The 12642-nt window shown below is 44.1% G+C and overlaps 1 protein-coding gene across 4 annotated transcripts in view; it reads right to left on the bottom strand.

Annotated features, from left to right (window-relative positions):
* Positions 1-1678: 1678 nt before the first annotated feature.
* The window catches only part of PARP11 (poly(ADP-ribose) polymerase family member 11), a 123661-nt gene continuing 112697 nt past the window's right edge, over positions 1679-12642 (bottom strand). For all 4 annotated transcript variants that reach the window (XM_086921441.1, XM_086921449.1, XM_086921467.1 and 1 more), the window contains exon 9: positions 1679-2339. In XM_086921441.1, the coding sequence (XP_086777567.1) occupies positions 2023-2339 (317 nt within the window). In that variant the 3' untranslated portion in view covers positions 1679-2022. The remainder of the gene's footprint in view (positions 2340-12642) is intronic.

The following is a 12642-nucleotide window of genomic DNA, read 5'->3' as shown; positions in this document are numbered from 1 at the left end:
GGACCTGTCCATGCACGGCCAGGTCAGTGCCGTGGTGTCCTCATGTTTTCTTTCCCTCCGAATGATCCGGAAAATCTCTCGTTTCTTTTCTCTTGACTCCCTTAAAATCATTATTTCTGCCCTCATCACTTCCCGCCTTGATTATGGCAACCGCTTGTTCGCCGGCATTCCTGCCTATGAAACCCGCCGCTTACAAGCTATCCAGAATCAGGCTGCCCGTCTTATCTTTCACCTGCCCAAAACCCATCATATCACTCCCGTCCTTAAATCCCTTCACTGGTTGCCCATTCTGCAGAGATCTCTGTTCAAACTAGGGTGCCTTGTTTATCGGGCCCTTGATCACTCTGCACCGGCTTTCATCAATTCTTTGATTTCCCTTCACACCCCTGCCCGCACTCTCCGTTCATCATCTTCTGCCCTCCTCACTGTCCCCCGCTTTCACAAATCTCGCACTGGTGGAACCCGTTTTTCTGTTCTTGCTCCCCGGTTCTGGAACTCCCTCCCTCTTTCTATGCGTTCGATCCCTATCTTTTCACATTTCCGTAAAGCGCTGAAAACTTTTCTGTTTGCCCTGGCCTACCCCTGCTAAACCTCCTGGCCCTGTCTGTTCGGTTCTTTAGAGCTCCCAGCGCCAGGAAGCCGTTTTGGCCATTGTGCGCTCTACAAATATTTTCATTCATTCATTCATTCATTCCTGTGGGACTCCCTTGTGCCCTACGTAATCGCGGCAACCAAACAAAGCATTTTCATTTAAAAATGTGGTCCTTGTGACCCCCTGCCTCGTGACCTACAAGGTTGAACGGGGTCAAGGTACCCCTACCCTTAAACATGTTATTTCATTTTTTATTTTCAGGACACAGGGGACTGAGTCCTCGTGTCTTGTAATGAGAGCAACAACATTTCACTTTGTGCTGCGGTCAGCCAATCAGGTTGTAAGCTCCTGTGGTCCTCGCAGGAGCTTTTCTCTAACACAGAAGGGAAGTGGCGGGGAGCCCCCTCAGCCAATCAGATTGCTCTAATATTTAAAGTTGCGGGACTAACGCACACCCAATCGTCCAGCTATCTATACATTTTGAACCTTATTTCCTTAAAAACTATTGAATGAATTGACATTGAGTCACAAAAACAGCATACTTTCTGGGTAAAGGTCTAGCTTTCTACAAAATCTGGTGCAACTAGGTCTGAACTATAACTGCACAATGGAAACCACCGCCGTTAGATCACAAACTTGCACTTTTCATACTAATTTATCCAAAATGTAAATGAAAACATCACTGTATGAGGAATAGCTTGTGATGTAAAATAGTTAAATATAGTAAAGCATTTAAAAATGCAGGATGCCGAGATTATTATTCAATGCTTCAAATGCTGGTATGAGTTTTATAATAGTATGTTGGTCCCAAAAGAGTACTGAATTATTTACAGTTGCTTGAGTGGAATTAAGTGACTGGAAAGACCAACAATCTAACTAATGTTTAAGACTTTATTGCCCAGAGTTTTTTTTAACCTAATTTTGGAGTTATGAACGAATACTTTACAATAATTTGATAGAGCCCCTTAGATTTTGTAACCTTAATTTCAGGTATAATTTTCAAATGTTTTCACACTAGTGTTTTGCAACAGAAAGTACTCGTAGCTTTCGAAGAAGCTTAAGATTTCAATAATTTCACGCACTACCTGAAAAGGAAAGGCTTGTATTGTATAGTTTGAGGTATTTTATGATACAGTATAGGCAAAACTATATTATTAGACTGTACATAGTGACTTTTCCCTTAATATATCATCTTCCTCATTTAAAACTCCAGGTATTTAAGACAGCTCATCATCAAATACTTGTTGTGTGCAAAAAACATGAAAAAAACAGATGAGTACACATGTCTGGCACTTAGTCCAATAAAAAAATCATTCCGAGTTCAACAACAATTCAACATACATCAACTAGAAAACAGCAGGCATACTTCATTCTTTCATAAGCAGGCGGATACAAAATTGTAATACAGGTCTGATAGCACTGTTAAAAGTTTAAACAAACTCGATGACATATTCCGGGTATATTTGATTGGCATCAAAAATGACAAATATCTTCGGATTGTAAATAGAGTCCACACAACTGTCATACAAATTGACAATGCTGCCATCTTTGGAAGGAGGCCGCAGATAATTTGGATGTCCCACAGCAGATTCTCCAACTAGTACTCTTGCAAGGAACATGGTTTTCCACCACTTGGAGACACAGCTTTGTTCTTGTGTCACCCCATGTACTTTTAAGGCATCTCCATTTTTTTCACGGTCTACACAGTAAGGGCTAGAATGCATGGCATTTGTTGCAAAATACGTCCCTTGAAAAGAAAGAAACTCTGTTATTTATAAATCATATTAAAGATTTCAGACAGTTAAATGGAAAACAAATCTGAAATATTTTTTACATATGCACGTTTATTAAAGCCTTCAATATACAAAAGTCAGGCCAATGTATACAGATATCCTGCTCTTCATGTACTAGCAGTTCATCTACACCATAAAGAGTATTAGGGAGCTTTACAAGGACACCTTTGAATGAAAATGCAACAGGCAGGATAACAGTGACACAGTAGGAGCGTTTTTTTAGAGCACAACAGGAAACATGCACAGTAATTAGGTAAACATGGGTTGCACAATGAGCAGTTTCTAGGCGAGGTGAACTGGAAGAGGTAAGATTTCAAGTGTTTCCCAAATGTGAGCAGGATAAGTTGTAATACGAAGAGACCGAGTTCCAAGTAAAAATCTTTAAGTGGCTACCAAACAAAACTAGGAAGACAGTCACCCAAGCCATCATCACCAGCAGATTAGACTACACGAATATGCTCCCTATGCAGGAATCATCAAACAACTCAGAAAAAGGCTAAGGTCTGTCCAGAATGAAGCAGCCAGGCCATCCCACGGCTGAAAAAACTCCGCTGGTTCCCAAAACGCATGCACAGTTCAAGCTTCTCACACACACACAAAGCACAGCACAACACAGGGCCAGCCTACCCGAACAGCCACAGACATTTCCACCAACCCTCCAGGCCTCCACTCAATGGAACTCTCAGTACCACACAACCAATACATACACAAAAGCAGGTCAGGGGGTTGCACCTTCTCATACATCACTCCTAACGTGTGTAACGACTTCCCAAACAAAATCAGAGCCTCCTCCTCTCCTATTGTCTTCTGCAAGGAGCTGAAGACCAGGCTCTTCGAGTAATCACCTTGAGGCTAACCTCACTCACCTGTGAAGTTCAAGGATACCCTCACTGTGTGACAGTAAGCTATATAAATACACATAACATAACATTTTGCAGCACCAGAGATAGAGAGTTTCTGTGCAATATATTTTAACTGGAGGCACTTCAAGCTTAGGGGATTTGAGCTCCTGAGTTTTATTAAGCCACCCAAAATCGTGGAGAGTGTGGTAAAATGTGTAGATTTATTCAAATGTATGTTTTTATATATGAAATATCAAGAGGTTAACTTAATTCTTATTGGCAAAAGCAAGTAAAGCAGATCTCCTGGAACTCGCTTAAGTGAGTTGAGAGCGTGGGGCACCCAGTAAAGCTGCATCAGATGTTTTACATTTTTTTGATTGGATGAATAGCTTTGCAAACGTAACTACCCGGTTGATGCAAAGTCTATCAAGCCAGTCACTGTCGAGGGATTTCCTTGACATTAAGGATGAATCCCTTTTGGAAGGGTATTGGGACCTTATTTCGAAGCCACACAATCGCAAACTTTACCATCAGTTTAGGGTAGGTACATTACCCTTACGATGGTTTACTAGAAAATGGAATCCTGCTAGTAGCGATAAGTGTGCATTCTTCCAAGATCACATTGAGAATATTGATCACTTTTTATTTGTATGCCCTGTTTATCACCAACCTAGGAGCACCTGGTTGAAACCAGTATGTCTGCCCATGGGAACTAGATAGGCGATGGTTGCAAGGAGAATATTGAAATCTGATACTTGCCACCTCGCTGTAATTGGAGTAGCAACGTTCTTGAGTTGGGCGTGGGTCTTATGCAATAAATACAGGGGGGGGGGGGCAAAGTAGCTATGTAAAGATCTAAGTTGGGCCCTTGAAATCAGGGGTAGGAGTTGGTAATACTTTATATTTGGAGAGTATACACCCCTTGTAAAAGTAACAGATGTATTAAGTCTCTATGCTGGTTTATACATTTAATCCTTTTTTAGAATTGGTTTTAAAATGTACATATATATGTATGTATTTATTTATTAATTGTTGCTGATGTGACTATGCATATATGACTATATGTTTTAGATTTCTAGAAATGATGGTGTATTTTAAAGTGAATGAAATTTGTATTCATTTGGATATTCACTGTCTTTTATGATGAAGAATCGCAATAAAGACTTAATGAAATGAAATGAAATCATTTTACTAAGAAGAAAAGTGACTGGGAGAAGCCTTCTTTTACCAGGACATAAAATAATTACAATATCGGTAGCACAGCAAAAGATAAAAACAAGATGGAAGAAAACAATCCCAGGTTCTAGTCTTTAAGATGATGGACATATGAATATGCTATACGCCTGTGTTAATAATTTCCGTACATTGATTTTTTATTTATGTCTCAAAGGTAGGGCAGGTCCTCATTTGTGGTTAATCTGTACTGAGCAAGGGGAATAGATTAAAGTGGCAAATTACTGATAAAATTACCCCGTGAATTAATGTAAGGTCAGCAAAAATACATCTGCTTTATTTTTTTAGCATATTCTTTTATGACTCATCTCCACAATCCTAAATACTGAAAATGGCCTTACGACCAGTTTCTATAACGTGACAGCAGCATCCAAAGTACTGGCTCGGAATTTGGAATGAAAGAGGTTATAGAGCAATATGAATAAACAAGTTATGAAGAGCAATTAAGTAAAGTTTCCTTGAAACAATTGGTTTCCAGCATATTTATGCCTCTCATATTCTCAAACTTCCCAAATACTCGAAGCATCTGGGAGGACCTCAGACAATGCTCTTAATATCTGGTTACGGTCTTTACGCCCAGTTGGTTTGCCCCTTTCGGAGTCTGGAAGAGTCCAAGAACGATACAGTGCTTCAATATTGGTAATACGAAGCAAAAAATCTAATTGAAGAGGCGGGGAGGGCAAAAGAGAAAAATACCTTAACTCCCTAAGCTTAACTTCTTTTTTACACACACAACCTTAGGAGAAAACACAAAGCAGTATCCAATCAGGAAAAAGAGACATGCACGGAACCTGGGCGTCATCCTGGATTCCTCACTTTCAATGAACAGACAAGTCAACGCCGTCTCCTCATCCTGCTTCAACATTCTTCGCATGCTCAAAAAAACATTTCGTTGGATCCCCACCGAAACTAGGAAAACGGTCACCCACGCTCTGGTCACGAGCCGACTGGACTATGTAAACACCCTCTACGCCGGGACTACCGCAAAACTCCAACGAATCCAAAACGCCTCAGCCAGGCTCATATTAGACATCCCGCGTAAAGAACATATCTCTGGTCACCTGAAAAACCACCACTGGCTTCCCGTCAATAAGAGGATCACTTTCCGGCTCCTAACCCACGCACACAAAGCACTCTACGAAATCGGACCAGAATGCCTCAACACACGACTGTCCTTCTACACCCCCTCCCGTCAGCTTCATTCTTCCAACCAAGCCCTTGCCACTGTACCTCGCATCAACAAGACCACCATGGGAGGTAGATCCTTCTCCTACCTGGCAGCTAAAACCTGGAACTCACTTCCCACTTACCTTCGCCTTACCCAGAACCACCTAGCATTCAGAAAGCAACTTAAAACGTGGATATTTGACAAGTAATTCCCCACCCCTCCTTAAGCGCCTTGAGACCCTCTGGGTATGTAGTGCGCTATATAAATCCTTTGACTTGACTTGACTTGACAAGCCTGTCCCAACAGAGAGACAACAAAAAAGTCAAAGTTTAAGATCTAGTTCATGTAAAATATTTCAGGGGAAGGCTGCCAACACTTCATTATCACTAGTAAAATGAACCATTTGGCAATATGTACACTAAGAATTTACCACTGATAAACAAAACAATCGACCTTGGAACTAATTATCAGTGGTATGGAGCACAGCTTACACCAAACATAAAAAAAGTGGAGAGTATGGCATGAAAAGATAAAAAATCTATTTAATCAATTAAATTAAAAAAGGATATGTACCTGTAATCCTTGTTTTGTTCCAAGAGAGTCCTCATCAAAGTCATAAGAACTCAATTGTCCCACCCATGCCGGGGATCCCAGCGCACGGTGCTAAATGTATATAAAGAACGCACATATGTCCATAGGCGCAAAGCTTTTCAATAGAAAAGTGAACTCAAGTAGACAACTGTTCTTGCAGCCTATGAAAGGCTAAAAATGGTAACGTTTCATTTATTTTCCATTCCAAGAAAGGGCTCCAATTAAATAATAACAATATGAAAAGTAACCAGAAAGAATCATTTACAAACCTTTCTTTTTGAAAGGAAGAAAAGGAGAATGAAGGACATTGTCAGCAGATAGGCTGCATTAACCCAGGAGTATAAGAACTGTCACTGTGCATTTAAGGACATCACCCTTCATCCAGGGTTCCATCATGCCTTAGAGGCGACAGTGAGGTCAGTTCGTTCATTTTTACAGATGTTACAGGATCCTGGATGAAACGAATAAATGCCTGGGAGGAATAGGCACTGCTTAGGACTGTGATGAGGATTCCCCTTAACCGCATGCGCGCTAGCAGGTTTTCCCGCTGCGCGCTGAAAATTAAAAAAAAACGCGTTACGTGACAAAGCCAGCTCGTCTTGCGCGTAGCGCAGGTAACGCCCATGACGAGCTGACTTTGTCATCCGCATCGAAGGGGTTAAAGAGAACTAGGATTACCGCCAAGTCCCTTTTCCTTCTTGTCCAGGGGGTCCTCATCAGTAGGCATAAGCTTGGAATAGAGTAGCAAGCCTATCTCTTTCAACACTGCACACAAGAAGTAAAAACAACATTCATCTCAGATTTCACATTGAAGTCTGACCCACTAGAACATCTGCACTGGAAACAGAATCTAAACAAGTGTTTGGTAAATGTATCCATGAATGTCCAAATAGCAGCTTTACATGTCTCTGAAAAAGGGGCATTTATTAAGAGAGCCGCAGTAGATGACTTTGGTCTAAAGGAGTGTGACTGCCTTAGGTCAAAAAGGGAGGGTTTTACTTGATGAAAACTGATAACAGTCCAATACAAGAAACTATCTATCTAGAAACTGATTGTTCTGTTGTAGGCACGTCAGTTCTCACTGGACCAAGGTTGATAAATACTTGGTCAGAATGTCTAATATCCTTTGTTCTATCCAGACAGAACTTTTTTTCCCTGCACATCTAAAGAGTGAAATGCTACCTCTGCTGGATTAGAAAGATTTTGAAAGAACGTTGGTAAAGAAATCGTTTCATTTCCATGGATATTATATATTACTTTTGGGAACAAACTCGGGTGACCTTTTATTACCACTCTGTTCCTATGAAAATCCAGAGTTTGAAACTCGCTTAATCTATGCACAAAAATGATAACAGTGAAGGAAGCAGCCTCCCATGTTAAATGCTGCAAAGTAACCCCGTGTAACAGCTCAAAAGTAGCAGAAGTGATTCTAGTGGGAAGAAATCATTTTTTAATACCCTCTAAGAAATCTTACTCTATGGGCATTCTAAATACAGAGGTTTATGAAGGACATGGCCTTATTGTAGTGACTGCTGTAGGGTGCACCTTTATTGATGTAAAACTAAGCCCAGATCTTGCAAGAAGTAAGAGGTATGGAATTGGAGATTGCCATCTGGCTGGATCAAAGTTATTTTGTAAACACCAGATATAGACCCTCTTCCACTTACGCATAAATCCCCATTTTGAAGTTGTTTTCCCTCTTTCAGAATCTCAATATAGTTGTGAGGAAAATTAGATGACAATTTTAGGAAGGTGGAGTATATGTGGTGATGCTGGTTAGGCTTCACCATGCAATACTCTCACAGACCTCAAAGATATTCCTTGAATTCACAATAATAAATCCTCCCCTCAGTCCTGGTAGTGTGACAAAGAGCAGTCAGGCTTTACTAGAGGAACATGTGTTAAGCATTTCAGGGTACCAACACAGACGATAAGTAATTGACACAACTGACTAGAAATCCAATACCAATTTGTACAAATAAAGTGTGTTTTTTCAGATACAAATAACTGGAGTTATTTTACCTGACCGTGGAGCCCGGCTGCAGTGCTGCCCTGGGTACAGAATGGGAGCCACGAGAGAGCTGCTTTTCACCCATTAGACAGTGCAGCAGGGAACAAGATGTAAAACATGACAGGGTGGATGCTGACGTTGGTCGCAAGGTGGATGGAGTTCCCTCTAGCTGCAGCATTTAATGCAGGGGTTGGTTGCCAGATTGGCGACCAACAAGCCATGGCAGATGTAAACTTTGAAAAACTGTACTTCGACATCCGGTGTCCCAGGGAACGCGGCGGCTGCCAGTAATTTTGTGAAAGGCAGGACTACAGGTACCACAATGCACAAGACCTTCTGGATTTGGGCAATCCCTCGGTGGGCCCAATGTCTAGCGATTCTTCGGATATGGAATGTTGTTTTACCTGCAGATCACTAGGCAAGAGGAGCCTGAGGGTGCTTTAGGCTCTTACAGAGGTCCCTCTGTCTGGGGGAACCAAAAATTAGCTTAGGACAAGTCTCGATCAGGCAGTTCCAGGAGCATTCACAAGGAGATAATGGATGGAGCTGAAACCTTTTAGACATTCACCCCCGGTCACAGATCTGGATTTAATCCAGCATCATTCTTTAGCTCACTTCGCCACCCCAGTTCAGACCAAGTCATATGCAAATGAGTCTGGACCCTGTTCCTCATGGGAACAGTCCAGCCCAAACATCCAAGCCAGGTCTTTTTTAGACCAGAAACAAGCATCCTGGGACCGGTTTCGGGGTAACACCCTTCATCAGCCAGGCTAGCTTGAATTCAGTGAGAAAGGGACCCCACGTCTGGCCATACCCTGCCAACTTAGGGAAAACACAGCAAACTCAAGGAAATGATGGACGGAGGGCTGAAACATTTCAGACACTCACCCCCAGTCACAGATCTGGGTTCCAGGAGCGTTGCCACAGTTGCATACAATCCCTCTTTTGTTTTGTGCAAGTCTCTTCTGTTTTCTTCGATGCAGCAAATGTCATCCTATGGACTGTCTATCACTTTTAGTGTTCTTTATTGGTAAAGGTCACTATAAGGACTGGAGGAAAGCGCCCCTTTTTCCATGGTTACCTCCCTACTTTTTGTCTGACACTTGATGCAAATTGAGTTGATGTGCCCTGGGTCCGTGCCAATCAGGTTCCCAAGGCCTATTTTCTTTCCCAAAACTGTACCTGTTGTCTCCACAACTGGCCCATCTCTGGCCACAGGTAGGTAAGCCCCTTGTAACAGGTACCATGGGTAACAAGGGCAATATGACCAGGGTAGGCCTCTAATGACTGCAGCACCTATTGTGCCACCCTTAAATACTGTGCACCTTAACACCCACACACGGCCATTGCATCCTGCGTGTTTAGGTACAGAGAAAAGTGAAGAGTATACATGGCTAACATCCCTGTGTTCCATGCCTGCAACCCACTGCCTGTGGCTTAGGTAAGTCACCCCTCTAGCAGGGTGCACTAGTCCACAGGTGAGGGTACAATTGCATGCGTACTATACCCATACAGTGTCTAAGCGCATTCTTAGACATTGTAAGTTCAGTAAAGCTTTAAAGAATATAGGATATGGGTGCTGGTCATTACAAACTCCACACTCCATAATGGCTTTACTGAAACCTGGGAAGTCTGGTAGCAAACATCTCAGCTCATTAAACCCACACTGTTGTCAGTGTGGGTTTTAATGCAAATTGAACTCAGAGGGCATCTTGGAGATGCCCCCTGAAAAACGAGCAACCCATGTGTTGTTCCTGAATAGCTACCCGCCATTTGCCACCACCAGACAAGTTTCTGGACGCCTAGGTAGAGGGCCTTCGGTCTCTGGGTCCAGAAACAAAGCTCATCCTGGGCAGAGGTGTTGTGCCTCCTCCCCGGGATGAGCTGGGTCCACAAAGGGGAAGCTTCAAAGCCTTTGTTAGCTGACCCTGCCTTTTGCTGCTCCAGCAACTGGCTCCCAAAAGTTCTGACCCCCACTTTGGGGGCCAGAGAATCGGTGGGAAAACCAAGTTAGGCCGAGAGGAGTGTCCACCTTCCTCAACCCCCACCCCTCAGGTGTGGGAGACAAGGTGAAGTACGCATCTCAGTCCCCTTCATCTTGAAGATGTGGGGACCCAGCCAATCAGAGAGAGGGTAATGCCCCCCTCCCACTGGAGGGAGGCATAATGCACAAGTTACGTACCTTCAGTAATGATATATCTGTAAGAAACATTAGTAGTGAAAGTTGTCATCAGCAGTACCCCCTGCGCGTTGGTAGGCGTCGTCGTGCGGCTTCGTGTGCATCGTTGGCGCCATGATGATGAATTTGCTGTAGCTACTTAGACGTGCCCTGACATCAGTTCTGTACACGACTTTCAGCACCAGGATCGCAGAGCTATGCAAGAAACTGACCACTGGTGCCATGAAAGTCGGCCCTAAAAGGAATGTCCTTAACCCTAGAAGTCAGGTCCCAGAACGGGGAGGATGGGTGGGGCGGTAAGGAATCTATCACTACTAATGTTTCTTACAGATATATCGTTACCCGAAGGTAAGTAACTTGTGCGTCTGAAAGAAACACGTAGTGATAGATTCCTTACCTTAGAATAGATACCCCACCAATACCAACTCCGGTTGCGGGTCTGCGAACCAAGATTACACCAGAAATTCCTGGAGAACAGAAGGGCTAAAGAAGCCGTCTCTCTGGAATTGGCTGTCCAGGCAGTAATACTTGGTAAATGTGTGCAGCGAGGCCCACGTAGCTGCCGGACAGATGTCATGCAAGGGCACTCCTCGTCTCAAAGCAGTAGTGGCTGCTGTCGCCCTGGTAGAATGGGCATGCAGTCCCACCAGAGGCTCCTTTTAGCCAAAGAATAACAAGCGTTTATGCACAGAACGACCCACCGAGAGATGGTCCGCTTGGCACGGCTCAACCTTTCTTGGCGCCCACGTAGCTAACAAAGAGCTGGTCATCCACCTGGAACTCTTGTGTGCGGTTGAGGTAGAATGAGAGCGCACATTTTGGGTCCCGACGGTGGAGCCTCTCTTCCTCTTTTGAGGGATGCGGAGGCGGAAAAAAGGTTGGTAAAGTGATGGTCTGCCTGATGTGAAAGGCAGTGACAACCTTTGGCAGAAAAGATGGACGAGTCCTTAGAACAACTTTGTCCGGATGGACAGAGAGAAAAGAAGGTTTAGAAGAAAGAGCCTGGAGCTCACTCACTCTTCTGGCAGCGGTGATAGCCATCAGGAAAGCTGTCCTTAAAGTAAGAAGACGAAGAGGACAGTTGTGAAGTGGCTCACAGGGAGCACACATCAGATATATCAGAACCAGGTTCAAGTCCCACTGAGGCACTATGAAGGGAACAGGAGGGAAAAGATGAGTAATGACTTTTAAGAATCTATTTACAACAGGGGACTTGAAAAGGCAAGGCTGATCTGGAGGCCGTAAAAGGCTGAAATGGCCAAGAGATATCCCTTGATAGTGCCCAGAGCAGAGCCCTGGTGGGCCAAAAAAAGAAGGAATAGAAGGACCTCTGAAAGAGGGGCAGAAAGGGGGTCCACAGCCTTTGCTGTGCACCATGCCACACATTTATTCCACCTGCAGGTGTATACTTGGGATACCATACTCTTCAAGCTCAGTCCGGGGCCACAAGAATGACTTGAGGCCCGGTCGCACTTGATCTTCTTCAGCACTCTGGGTAGTAATGGTATAGGGGGAGGAGCATAAAGTAGACCACAACTCCACTCGCAGAGAAAATCGTTGCATAGAGAGTGCCGCCTTGGAATTTCCTACGAGCAGAACTGATGACACTGCACGTTCTCTTTGGTGGCAAATAGATCTAACCAAGGCTCTCCCCACTGCTGAAAGAGACCATGCGCCACGTCCAAATTCAGACACCATTCGTGATCCATCATGCACCGGTGACTGAGTTTGTCCGCCATGGCGTTCAGAGAACCCGCCAGGTGTTGAACCACTAGGAAAATGCCCTGATGTTCCAGTCATGTCCAGACGCGCGGAGCCTCCTGACAGAGGGTCCACGACCCCATCCCGCCCTGTTTGTTGCAGTATCACATGGCGGTGGTGGTGTCTACGAACATCTGCACTACTCTTACCTTGACAGAGAGAAGGAATGCCTTCAGTGCAAGCCGGAGCACCCGAAGCTCCAGAACGTTGATATGGAGTGGGGACTCCGCAGGGGACCAGATTCCTCTGATCTCCGCCTCTCCCAGGTGGCTGCCACATCCCAGAAGGGAAGCGTCCGTCACAACTGTGTGTTTCGGTTGGGGAAGGGAGAGGGATCTGCCATTGACCCAATCGTGAATCGTGAGCCATCACTGCAATTGGCATGCACTGCCCTCTGAGATCTGGACATGATCGGACAGGTTGCCCTGATGCTGTGCCCACTGGAACTTCAGGTCCCACTGCAGAGCCCGCA

Source organism: Lissotriton vulgaris, chromosome 1_1 (genome assembly GCF_964263255.1).
Source record: "Lissotriton vulgaris chromosome 1_1, aLisVul1.2, whole genome shotgun sequence".
NCBI classification, from domain to species: domain Eukaryota; kingdom Metazoa; phylum Chordata; class Amphibia; order Caudata; family Salamandridae; genus Lissotriton; species Lissotriton vulgaris.
This window is presented reverse-complemented; position numbering and strand designations above follow the sequence as displayed.